Source organism: Amblyomma maculatum, chromosome 1 (genome assembly GCF_055883805.1).
Source record: "Amblyomma maculatum isolate TAMU_Amacu chromosome 1, ASM5588380v1, whole genome shotgun sequence".
Lineage (NCBI taxonomy): Eukaryota > Metazoa > Arthropoda > Arachnida > Ixodida > Ixodidae > Amblyomma > Amblyomma maculatum.
The window spans coordinates 127115226-127128101 of NC_139344.1; the positions used below are offsets into that span (position 1 = coordinate 127115226).

At 48.3% G+C, this 12876-nt stretch overlaps 1 protein-coding gene across 3 annotated transcripts in view; it reads left to right on the forward strand.

The window, feature by feature from the left end:
* Nucleotides 1-586: 586 nt before the first annotated feature.
* The window catches only part of LOC146203886 (uncharacterized), an 85227-nt gene continuing 72937 nt past the window's right edge, over nt 587-12876 (forward strand). For all 3 annotated transcript variants that reach the window (XM_084588959.1, XM_084588960.1, XM_084588961.1), the window contains exons 1-2: nt 587-1015; nt 12229-12380. In XM_084588959.1, the coding sequence (XP_084445085.1) occupies nt 902-1015; nt 12229-12380 (266 nt within the window). In that variant the 5' untranslated portion in view covers nt 587-901. The remainder of the gene's footprint in view (nt 1016-12228; nt 12381-12876) is intronic.

The following is a 12876-nucleotide window of genomic DNA, read 5'->3' on the forward strand; positions in this document are numbered from 1 at the left end:
CACACCGCACGGGTCACGCTGGAGCTTCAACTGGGGCTCCTTGCTCGTTCCGCGCGCTGGTTGGCCAGCTGGCTTCCAGAGATGGCCAATTGGAAAGCCAGAATCTGAATAATACTGCGGTGAACGGCAAAAGCAGGACGAAAACACAGTCTAGTGGGGAGGCGTGTTGCGATATGAAGCAGCAATGTTTCTCCAGGGAACGCTGCAAGTGCCTTGAACACACACACGCCACAGCCCTAAGCCCCACGCGGCGGCTTGCGTTTTGTTTATAGGGCGTGCGTTCCAAGCTTGCCCTCCACAAATAAGACATCCGCGTGGCCGGCACCCAAGGCAACAACTCGGCGCCCGCACGCGTGCGCAGGGCCGCACGCGCTTGCGCACCGCCACCGAGGTGATCAGCGAGCCAAGGCTGTACAGGGAAGCTGGGGGAAGAAAAAAAAGAGAACAAGTAAAGCGGCGCGCACAAAACACCCGCCAACACCTTTTTGGCAGGCTCCCGACGTGGCCACAGGAGGGTGGGGGGAGGTAAAGAGGGGGAGGAAAAGCCAGCGCCGGGGCGTCATCCCTCTAAAAACGGACAGACGAACCCGAGGCCCAAGTCGAAAAACTCCAGCGCGCGCTGTGGCGAGCGCGCACGAACCCTTTCCGAACAGCCGTCGACCGACGAAGCAAAACGCACGCACCCCAAACTCCGACGATCACGTACGGCGGACGTTTCGGCACGACACGGTGGTCACTCCCCTGCGGCGAGCCCCGCAAGTGTCATCTTTCAGCTCAAGGACTCCCCGAGCTCTGAGAGAAGCCGCGACTCCCCCAACCCGAGAGTTTGCCGCGTCAGCAGCGAAGACGAGAAAAGAGCAGGCAGCGGAGACTTGCATCGCGTCCACTGCCGAGCGAGAACATGGCGTTCCAGCGGCCTTTCCTCATCATCCTGAAGCGCGAGGAGCCCGGCCAGCCCTGGGGATTCAGGGTCTCCGGCGGCGCCGACCTGGCTACGCCCCCCAGGGTGGACAAGGTAGGGCGGCGGCGACAGGCGGCTGCTCGCACGTAGGCTCTCTGATCCGGCACAGCGCGACTCCGTGTCCGGAACTCGCGCGCGCTGAGAAGGGCGTTAGGGGAAAAGCTTGCGCGGCTGACACTTCCGGCTCCGGCGGAGAGCAATGCGTGCTCCCTGTCGTCTGTTCACTGCACTGAGCAAACGAGCGAAATAATACTTCTTCCCAAGACCTCTTCGGGTTGTTTTCCGAAGTTTAGGAAATTTACGGAGTGTAGAAAATAGACACAAATTTAGTCATAAATTAGTGTCAAGAATCATCTTGAGACCCCGAGGCAACACCAGAAATAATTACTTTCCATGCGTCGAGCTTCTTCGCTTGTGGGGTGCCGCAGGCTCGTGAGATTGACAGCTTGGTACGCTTGCCGTCGAAACGCTGCGTGTTGCCGACCGGCAGTTTTCTTGCGCGCACAGAGCTGCGGCGCAAAAAAGTTGCCAAGCAACTACGCTGATCAGAGCTTCGGTGCCAGGAAATTTGCATGCATTCTGGCGCACACCCTTGGGACTGTGGCGGTGATATCGTGTCGGTTACTTTTTAGGACCGCGGCGGTATTGAATTCACATTTGGCGCAACTTCATCGCCGGAACCTCGGAATGAGGACAGTTCAAGCTAGGCGTGCGCCGCTCGAATATTTTCACTAGGTCAAGTTCAAATGTGCGGAATTCTCGAGTCGTATTCATGTGAACACATCCCACTATTTGTATGTGTTGTCCGTAGTTGTATTGAGGATTCCACTTGAACGGTTTTAGTCGCCTTGCTGGTGGCGCCCGAACTGACTCTTTTTTTTTTTTTTTTTTATCCTTTCGAACTCCTTTTCAACACTCAGACAGCGCGAGATTCGGGTTTTCGCCAGCTCGAATCCGCAGCATAGCGGTAAGCGACGCTCCTAAACACAAGGGCTAACACTGGCGGTCATCCTCATTTAAGCGTGCATTATTCGTGCTTAACGACCTCATTCGACCAAGTTTAGAGGGAAGCCGACCTTTATTTTATTTTCGCTGGAACCAACGACTTTGCTCCAAGCAGTTAACGGTTCTGAATTTACATCGCGTGTGCCGAAAGCCTTTGTTATTCTACTTGCCCAATTGTTTGCTCAGCAAGACGCGTTGAACTCGTTTACAGCCATTTCTCTCTGACGCGCATTTTATCCCTACCTGAAATGACGAGAACGTTACACTTTGTTTATGAAGGCAATATATACGTTCGAAAACTTTCGTGCTTCAAGATTATGCGCACGCTTGGGTGACTTACATTTCTATTTAGAACTGTTTTCGTTTGGTTTGTTGAAGGGGGGGGGGGGGGGGGGGGGGGGGTGGTTAACGTCCCAAAGCGACTATGGCTATCAGAAATGCCGTGGTGGAGGCTCCAGAAATTTCGACCACCTGGGATTCTTTAACATGCACTTGTATCGCACAGAACACAGGCGCCTATAGCTTTTCGCCTCCATCGAAAAGCGGTCGCCGAGGCCGGGATTCTATCCCGCATCCTTGGGCATAGTAGTCGAGCGCCCGACCACTGCACCATTCCGGCGGTATTTCGAAATGTGGCTCGTCCGGTTTTACAAGGCGACCTCAAAGCTTAAGCTAAATGAATGAAGGCTCAATGCTACGGCCGGACTGAAAGTGACTGCGCTTTTGCGGTGCGTGAAAAAAATAAAGAGAACGCAAAGAAAGAAAGAAAAGGAAGCGAACGACTATCACTTCAAACTTGAACGATGTCGTCATGGCGGCACTATAGTATTTTGATCATGAGCAGTGATGACCAACCTAAGATGAATTCGGTATTATCGGTCGCTAAAGATCCGGGTCCAAGGATAATGTGTCCTCACAGCGCCTGTGGACGCTGGCCGTGGAGGAATCGCTTTTAGAGCCTAGTTTTGATGTAAACAAATTTCAGGAGGAATTTCGCTACCACTCATGAGCTAGGGAGAACAAACTAACGAGAAAGTTTTCTCAACATCCGCTTTCTGACAAGGCTCTGCCCACTGGGCACTGGCCTGGAAACTTTCTTCAGCAGGTGACGCGCAACTGGTACAATGCACTAAAATACTTCTTTACAACAGCAAATATTTAGCCTCTTGTTTTATTGTTCTTTCTAAACACATTTTCGTCACTAAATTTTGTGACAAAGTGCGTATGTGAACAGCAGATGTCTTCTAGAAACGAGAGTGATGCTGACAACTATATACCTCCCCTGCCTAATCTCCCACCAAAAAAAAAAAAAAAAAAAAAATGTTTTTTGTTCTAATTTTTTTATACGGTTTAAAACAATACCACCGAACTGACGCATTTGAAGCCGTGTAAATTCGACTCGCTACGCAAAAGGATTATTTAATCACGACGTTTTATTTCGCACTTCCGCTCCCTGTTCATAAGTACAAATTAGGTATTAGGTAGGTTAGTCATTGAAGTTAAAGCAGCAGGCAGGGATGCCTGGGTCTTCAAATCTCCATACCTCGCCCCAAGGCTGGAAGAAAACTGCCGCGAATTCCTGCATCAGAAAAGCAACACGAAGAGAAAGCTGCCGCGGTTAAGTATTAGGTCTCCATGTACTGAGATGGGCCCTCATGCCCCAGTAAAGAGGAGCCTTAGAGAGAGCGTACAGCGCATAGGGCATCGAGGGGCCGTGTGTGTATATCTCCCAGCGTTGCACAAACCAGTGAAGGCTAGGCGTAAAGTAAGCCGCTGCTTTACTGACCGGCAGTGTTGTTATTTGTCATCGCAAAGATTCTGGCGCCGCTGTCTTCCAACAAAGCCAAAGCGGAAAGAGAGAGAGAGAGAGAGAGAGAGAGAGAGAGATAGATAGAGAGAGAGAGAGAGAGAGAGAGAGAGAGAGAGAGAGAGAGAGAGAAAGAAAGATAGCGAAGAAAGAATTGTTCTTTTTGTAGGGGCGGCGAGACACGAGCTGCGCCTTGTAGGCGACCCAAAAAAAGAAACCCCGGGTGTCGCTGCAGCGCGGGAATGACAGCGTACTGCATGGCTTCCTGTCGCTGCCCGCCTCCGCTGTCAGGTATCCCCACAGATGTCCACGTCAGTCGTGGGCCGCATTTCAACGCTTTGGCTGATTGCGACAGACGAGCAGGGGACACGAATAATGGAGATACCGCATGCGTCGGGTCGAGTCGGCTCGCTGCCCGCTTTTCTGCTTTAGTAGCCATATCCGGATGTTAATAAGGGCACAACTCGGCACATCTCTAAATCAGCGCACGCAGTTGCGAGCATCGCAGCTAATCTTATTCTTTAATAGAGGTTAGTAGGCTGCCTACTCGTGAGACGAAATAAATAAACGAAGAAACAGACGAAAATAGAACCTATCCTACGTTTTTTTCCCGTTAACTTTATAGGCTTCCGAAAAAAAAAAAAATGCCGACAATTACGCTACTTCCTAATGCGAAATTTGAGCGCAGCTCATCAGCTGTTTGAGCTTTTCGATAGGTATAGGTATGCGTTTCGGCTCGGGCGGTGCACATCTCGAGATCCGCCGCCACCGATCCGGCGCTTTGATTGCCGCCGCACAGGGGTGGCATTGGAGGAGGAGCGAAGAGAGCAATCAAGCTATCGGCTGGTCGCAGGATGCAGCGCATGGGCCCATAGGAACGTTGCTCGGTGAAGAGATAGCAGCGACTGACTGATGCCGCTGACGTCGCTAGCGAGTCAAGCCAACGTGGCTCTGCGTTTCGGGTCGGGGTGCACGCACCATGATCCGCTGATGCCGACCCGGCGCTTCGGCAACCTGAAAACACTGTCGCCGTCACGCAGGAAAAGGGAGGAGGGAGGGTACACGCAGCGGCAAACGGTGGTAGCAGGAACGCGCGCAGCAACTGGAAAACACGAGGGAGGGGGGGGGGGGGGGGGGGTGCACGCAGCGGCGACTGGTGACGGCAGGAGCGCGCGCTGCCCCGGCTGCGGAGCTGGTTATACGATTGACAACGGCGACGACGACGAGAAATACAGGAACGGACGCCAAAGAGCTACGCTCTAAAACCTTTTTGGTGCAATACAAAACCTGCCCCCCCCCCCTCCCCCTGTCCTGCCCTCTGCCTCTACTACATGCTGTTCCGACAACTGCGATGGGAAACCAGAAGTTTCACTGAGCAGTACAACATCGCAACTTGTTGCCTATCTTTGCTGGCTTACAGGTAGCAATGTTTCCAGAATAACTATACAAGATGACTTCCGAATAACTGAGAAGTAATCTGTTCCTTGACACAGCGAGCTGAGTCGTTACCAATAGGTACTGTAGCGACGTATCGTACCGACAGATGACCTGGCGCTGTTTGTGTAACCTTGAACTGTTCGAAGAGCAATGCCAAGAAAAGCGACAGGCCCCGCTCACACGGTTAAAAAAAAGCCTACAAAGGGCAAAGTACAAATTAGCCTGGAAAGTACAGTCTTTATAAGAAGTTTAAAGCCCAGAGGGTCTGCTTCTAGGCCATGCAGTTGCATTTCTTTAGCATTCTTAGAAGTATGCTCAGTTGGAGACGGTAGGACAAAAAAACCTTCTTACCTTCTAGATATTTTGAATACTGAGAATGCATTATGTACGGGTCACATGGTGTGGTTCCAAAGCAAGCCTCCTGGCCTCTAAACTTTTGACGAAGGCTGTACTTTAGATCGACTGAAGGGGAGAACAAAAAAAAAAAAAACGCGTTTTGGGTAATATGTACGCAACGGGCAGTAGGTGGAGAAAACGGCTAAAGCGTTAAGTACCCAGGTGTGGCTTGAGAGGCGGGAGAAAGTCGACAGATGGATGTAGGAATAAGATGAAATTCCATGGCAGAGCCCAGCATACCCCCTCTGTGGAACAGAAGAAACTGGTGATTACTATGGGCCCTGCTATGGGCCTAATATGACTTTAATGACGATGGTGAGGATGGCGACATTTTTTTTTCCCCAGGTGAATTCACACTGAAAAGAAGGGGAGGGGAATTAGGCAGTGGTGCATGTTGGCTAAGCACGGATATACACGGCGAAGCATTCTTCAGCGCACGTTTAGCTAAGCTTTGCCTTGTTTAGCTTTGGTTTGCCATGTCTTGCCAAGGTTAGCTTAGGCTTTTGTTACGAGGAATGCGGTGTAACTAAGGTGTATAGTGCAACTTTGTTAGAGTGAAGACAATAAAGGCGTCTCTCATAGCTTGAGTCGTTTTGGAACGTTAAACCCCATAAACCAAACGAAACCTGAAGACAATAAAAAGACGGCATTCGAAGGCACACGGAGAAGCCGGCTACCGAATAGCAAAGCTGATTTAGTTGCCTTGGCTTGGGTGTGAAGACCACTTGCGGCGAGCTCCCCCCCCCCCCCCCCCCCTTTTTTTTTTTTTTTTTTTTTTTCAAGCGGTTGTGTGCACAGGCTTCACATCCGTTCCGGACAATTCAAACTATGCGGGTATAGTAATGCTTCAGCAGTAAAATGTGGACGCGATGCATTACGTTTCGTATTATCTAATAAGCATTCAGATAGAAAAGAGCATATAAATTATGTTACGCCCTTCTCTTTGCCGCGCATAATACAAAATGTGGCGCCATGCACTAGGATCTCAACTTATGAGACCGTCCTAATATCAGCTAAATGAAGAATCCAAGACAGAACAACTCCTGGGTGCAGTGACTTTTTGAAGTGCATTAAACGACCGGCGAACTTTTCCGTGAGAGGGAATGACGTCAAGTGATAGACAGTTCATCGCTCACCTCGCGTTGACGTCCCGGCAGGCATGCATCCCTCCTTTATGAAGACCCTAGCTTTCTCGGTGGGTCGGTAGAGCAAGCACATCTGAAACCTTACCCAATTAAGTTGTCAGAGGATGCGCGAAGATATCCAAATTTCATCACATACACATAATCAATCTGCCAAATCATAAATTGTTTGCATGATCCTATCATTCGCGTTAACTATACACTGGCAATCTCAAAGTAAATTTGAAAGAATTGAAATACATGAATGATTGAAAGGTGTGATTGCGTTTTTTGGAAGGCACACAGAAGTAGACAGAGGATTCATCTCATTTCTAAGTGTTCATAACACGCACTCTACGTTCGAAATTCTGCATTTCGAGGTGTTTTTCCTATTCTCCCGAGCCATTATATATTGCCTTACATATCCGCCGCAGTGACTAGGCAACAATGACTTTCGGCTGCTGAGTTAAGGGTCGTGGGTGCACTTTCGGCTATGGCTGCTCATTTTGATACACACAAAGTACTGTCGTTAGCTCCACCACTGCAGCTAACGGCGCAAGCAAGTGGGATCACATGACACCTCTTGCTGCTAGCAAGATTTCGGGCCCTAATTATTCGGTGAGTATAGGCCACATGACTGACGTGTGCGCTTTCGTTCTTGCGATTGTCATTTGTGAAGCTAACGAAACCTGATGCAGAAAGGATTACATGATGGCTTCTTCACGGAGCAATACCTTTCAAGAGCAGGAGAGGTTCGTTCGAAAGCTGGAAGGTTTAAATTTCTTTCTCAATAAAGGCATCGAGTCTCGACAATCGGTTTCACTGAAACTAAGTAACAGATTCTGCCGCCACGCGTAGCAGTACAGAAGCAGTAGTTTTAAATAGCTGAAAACCAAATAAACATGAACAAGAACAACGCAGTTCGTGATCTGCTGAGGTAAGGGTCAACCAAACAACAATGCGAAAAGAAAACAACCATCTTCCCGAAGCCCGAGTGCCATCACTGCTCAAGAATTCTCGGCGTAGAACGCACCTCTGTGCAGTTGCGCCAAAAATTCCTCTGCGTCGTCCCTCTGTACAACTTGCACGTATACTCTACTATGTTAGAGAAGCAGTAAAACTGCCCCACTTCCGCAGCCACCGCCCGTAGGCGCTCCACATGTGTCATAAACCTGACAGTTCCATTCTTCTCGCAGATCTGTGACCGCTCACCTCTGGCTGGTTGTGTGGCAGATTCAGTTTTTTTTTTCTACAGAATCAACAATGCCGGCCAGTGCTCGTCAATGTCACGGTATAGTTACAACTTGCTGCGCTACGTTTCACCAAGTCAGCGAGCTGTCGATAGCTCTCTGCCTCGTTGTAGTACTTTCTTATTGAATGAGTGGGCGTAAATCTCAAATTAATTTCAAACAGGCCTAGCTAAAGTGGTTAGTAAATAAGTAAACGAATAAATTGAATATTAACCCGCACCTAAACCGCCCAGGAAAGCTTCGCATAGCAGCAGTTCAACGCGTGTTATCCCACTTAGCGCGTCACGCGTTTGCTGGCGAGATCGAGAGGTGCATGGCGTCGCAGTATGCCCTTTCACCCAATGCAACCAGTAAAAAAACCAGGATACTAAGGTTCAGCGTGCGGTCAAAGATGGGAAAAATAGATTTACAAACTCGCACTTGGGTGTGCTAAATCTTAAGGGCCGTCAATAGCTACTGTCTTGTCACATTTGCTTCGAAAAATAAAGAAAAAGAAAAAAAAAAGAACATCCGACGCGCTGTTTTGTGATTGTTTGCGAATTAGGAATTAGCCAGCCGTATTGTGTACGAAAACATTCACAAAGACTGAGGCTGCGCAAAACTTTCTTCGCTAAATTTCTTTATTTTCACCGCAACCGTCTCCGCTGGTTGAGCGGGAGCAGAAAGCCTGCCCTGCGAGCGTGTGGCGTCTGTCCGTATAGAATGCTCCCCAGTGATGTACCCGCTTGAAAAGCTCGGGATTGCGAGTTATGGGCTGGTGTTGTTGCCTTCGCTCAACCTGTGGACGTTGCTGCGCCTCTCAGCAGAGTGCGATGCTCGACAGTGGGCTCTAAGGCAGCGACCACGCCCCTGATCTCTCACCAACGGTCGAAGCCAAGCAGCACACAGTCTTGCATCTGGAGCACAAACAGACTTAAGAGTAGGAAAATAAATAAAGGGGAAAAAAGGTAAATTTTTGGTCCCGCCATCAGAATTTTCGGTGCGCATGCATTGTCTAAAGGGTCACCGAAGAAAACTTGAAGTTGACCGTCAGAAGCGGATCACAGTTATTCTAACGACAGAAACCCTAATTTCATCGAAGATGGAGCATTTATAAGCTAGAATAGCCCGAGTGATTAATGAAGGGGCTGCCATTACAGCGGCAGATTTCTCAACTCAGTTGCTGTGCATCGACGCGATTTTGCTGGCGGATGTTATAAGTTAAACCGCGCTCAATTCAATATTGTCTAGTCATGGAGATTTTGTTCGATGTACATGTTCAAAGCTTGAATCTGGTGGAAGAAAAAGAGATAAAGAGAGAGAGAGAGAGAGAGAGAAATTTAAAGAGCACTGCAGAATCTGCATTGGAGTAATGCGAAAGCCCGGATTCTGCTGTTGGTTGCTTCTGGTTGCTTCTGGTTGCTTCTGGTTGCTTCTAGTTGCTTAATTCGCTTCTTGTTTACCCATTTTAGTCTTTGGTACTTTCAAATTGTGCGCCAATCCCTTCCTATGCCCCTTTTTTGGCTCTACTTCCAGTTGCGTAACGTCACATCACTGAGGTCACCCTAACTGACGGACTTAATTAACTATTTTAGTCTCTGGTACTTTCAAATTGTGCGCCAACTCCTTCCTATGCCCTTTTCTGGCTCGACTTCAGGTTGCGTGACGTCATCCTTGATGTCGCCTTAATTGACTGAGTTAATTAACTATTTAGTATTTGATACATCTTGACGTTACACTAATTGACTGCCTTAATTAACTGTTTTAGTATTCGATACATTCAAATGTGGCGCCAAGCCATTCGCTAATGAGACCATTTTCGTCTTTTCCTTTACATTTTTTGCCTCTAATTAATTACCTAATTACGTTATTGTCCTAATTATCTTTTTGGACACAACATTACGTCACCCTCTATCGATTGACGCCACTTATTAACCTCTACCACTTCCCAATTACTTACAACTGCTGCGGACACGATTTTATTGGCGTGGTCCGAGGACAGAAATCTGTGAACACAGCGAAGTAATGCTTTCGCATTAGCAACTTTTGTTCCACCAGACAGACAATTCAACAGGGAGTCCTGCAACGCTAACTACCGATCATTCCCCCTAGCCGTCAGCTGGCATACATGGCAAAATTACTTTTGAAAAGGAATTAAATTACAGCACTGATTACTTTGCTGAAAATCGCCGCAGTGTAATTAAATTACAATACTCATTACTGCTTCCAAAAACTCATGAAATTTCATTACAATTACTTCTGCTGCGTACTTCAATTAGTTCTAAATTACTTTCTAGTTTCTAGTAAACAAAACAACGACTTGTTCTCCAGACGCGAGGCACACATATTCTTTCCTCTTCTCGCCCAATTCTGTCCGAAGAGTTATTCCTTCCCTCTTTTCTACAGCACTTGCCATTAAAAAAATAAGACAACAAAAGCAGAAACATGGTCGAACGGTTGTGAAAAAAGCGGCGAACCCAGCGTCTTGCTGGCCCGGAGCTGCTTCCGCCATTTGAAGGGCCCGGAAAAGCTAGGTATGCTTCCACAGTACCACAAATCGACGTCGGCACCTTTCAGTCAGTAATGTGCACGCCACGGTGGCTTACGTCATGAACCCTTCCGCCTGTATCCCCCACCGAAACCCTCCCTCTCCCTGTGGTGGCGAGTGTAACCACGCACTGTGTCCAAGCCGACGCAAGAGGAAGTGCCACTGCGCCGCGCTCCCTAGTTTTCAACTACGGCATTCTTGCACCACCTGTCCCTTCAGCATTCCTTGGCGCCTTGTATCATACTTGGAGAATGGTTGCCTTGGGATAGCCGCAATAAGGGACCCTGCTACACAGGAGATCTCAGACGCACTGTAGTGATTCATTCTGTCTCCTTTTGCCGATCCGTTTACGCTGACTTCGGCTTGCCGCAAGTCGTTCCTACTTTCGCGGCACTCTACTTTGTTGTCTATTGAGGAGTAGTGGCGCACTTTCAGTTCAGTTCAGTTCAGTCGTTCAGTCGTGTCCGACTCTTCGTGACCCTATGGACCATGTCACGCCACGCTTTACGGTCTGTCGCTATCTTCCTAACATCACATAACTTCATCTGCAGCGGCTCGAGGATGCCATCTAACCATCGCGTTCGCTGCCTACCCCTTTTCCGGTAACCCTCAACCTTTCCCAACATCAAAGCTTTCTCCAGCGACTCCTCTCTTCTCATCAGATGACCAGAGTAGCAAAGATTCAACATTAGAATTTGACCCTCCAATGAGCAGTCAGGGTTTATGGTCGACAGTATCGACTGATTTGATCTTCTGACAGTCCAGGGAACTCTCAAGAGTCTCCGCCAGCACCACAATTCAAACGCGTCAATTCTTCGGCGGTCAGCCTTTTTCACAGTCTAACTCTCGCATCCATACATCACAACTGGAAAGACCATAGCACGAGTTATACTGATCTTGGTTGGCAGTCTGATGTCTCTGCTCTTAACTAGGTGGTCAGTGCTAGCGATGGCTCTCTTTCCCAAAAGCGTCTCCTAATTTAGTAAAAGTAATTTCGAAAGAAATTAATTACTCTTGCTGCGGAATTACTGCCGAAAAGTAATTTATTACATTGCAAATTACCGGGAAAAGTAATTAAATTACTGTAATTTCATTATTGTAATTCAATTACTGCCATGTTTGTCAGCCGGGACCCTGGTGGGAGAAAATTTTTAAATGCATTTTTCTTCGCAAGAAATTCAATTCTTCTGCCAGACAAACGGAAGCATATCCAGAAGGTGTATGTAGTCTATTTTTACTGAGAACATAGACTGTATTGTAGTGTCGTCATTGTCCCGTTAAAGCTTCTAAAAGCGGCATGATGGTCACAAGGAATGCCGTAGTGGACGACTACATCCCACAACAATTTGCTTTTTGCTTCTATCGCAATTTAGCCACTGCGGTTGGGATTGGATTCCGAAAGTTTGGACTCTGCATGTTGAATGCCAGAGTCACAGAGCAACCCCGACTGGTCAAATACATTCTCAGAACTACGCGGCATCTCTGGCGATTAACTCCGAGGCTCCTGCCTCGCCCAGGAATGCACTGAAAAATAGCAAGCATCTAAGCTCACAGGTGTGAGCAGTAACAGCATGTAGATATTTGTCCTCTGAACAGGGTTGTACTCTCCAGCTTAAAACGAGTTCAAAAAGCAGATTTATTGCTTTTTAATACGGAAACGAACAAACAAACAAAGAACAAGTGCGCTCTCCTATAGAGCTCGGCGCTGCCGTGGTCTCGCGCAGGTGGTGGACAGAGGCCTGGCGGCGCTGCAGGGGATGCACGAGGGAGACCTCATCATACAGGTGGGCAAGCACAATGTCCAAGACCTGACCGAGGCCCGCATCAACGCTCTGCTCGCGCAGCCCGCTAAGAGACTCGAGATCTTCATCGTCAGGTGAGCGCACGCCTCACTCAGTAGGAGCACAGCTTAGCGACTTCGAAACAGCTATTTTTGGGTGTCAAGACGCATATTACGATAATCTCAAATGCGTCAGCGCGATTCTGAGAAAAATTTATAACTGCAAGGAAAACAGCGCAGAAGACAAGTTGGCAAGACAGAAAGACACTAACTTCCGTCAATGCTCTAGGTTTCCTTGGAATAATGAACGAACAAGCCCAAGCAGCTACTCTTTAGATATTATTGGCCCAAAAGAATGGAATAAGCCATGGCCTTCTGGCCCCCCACACCTATAAGGAAGAGGGAACTTGGGAAGGTAATGACGGGTGATGATGCCAGTAGAGAGGAGAGAGCGCAATGGGAGGACGAATATATACAACCCCAACGCGCAGTGCGCTTTCATTGAGCGATCGTGCCTTAGTTATGATCTTTTGCCAAAGGTGCGTGCCTTGTATGCATTAACGAATTGTTTTTTATCTATCCTCCGTGTGAA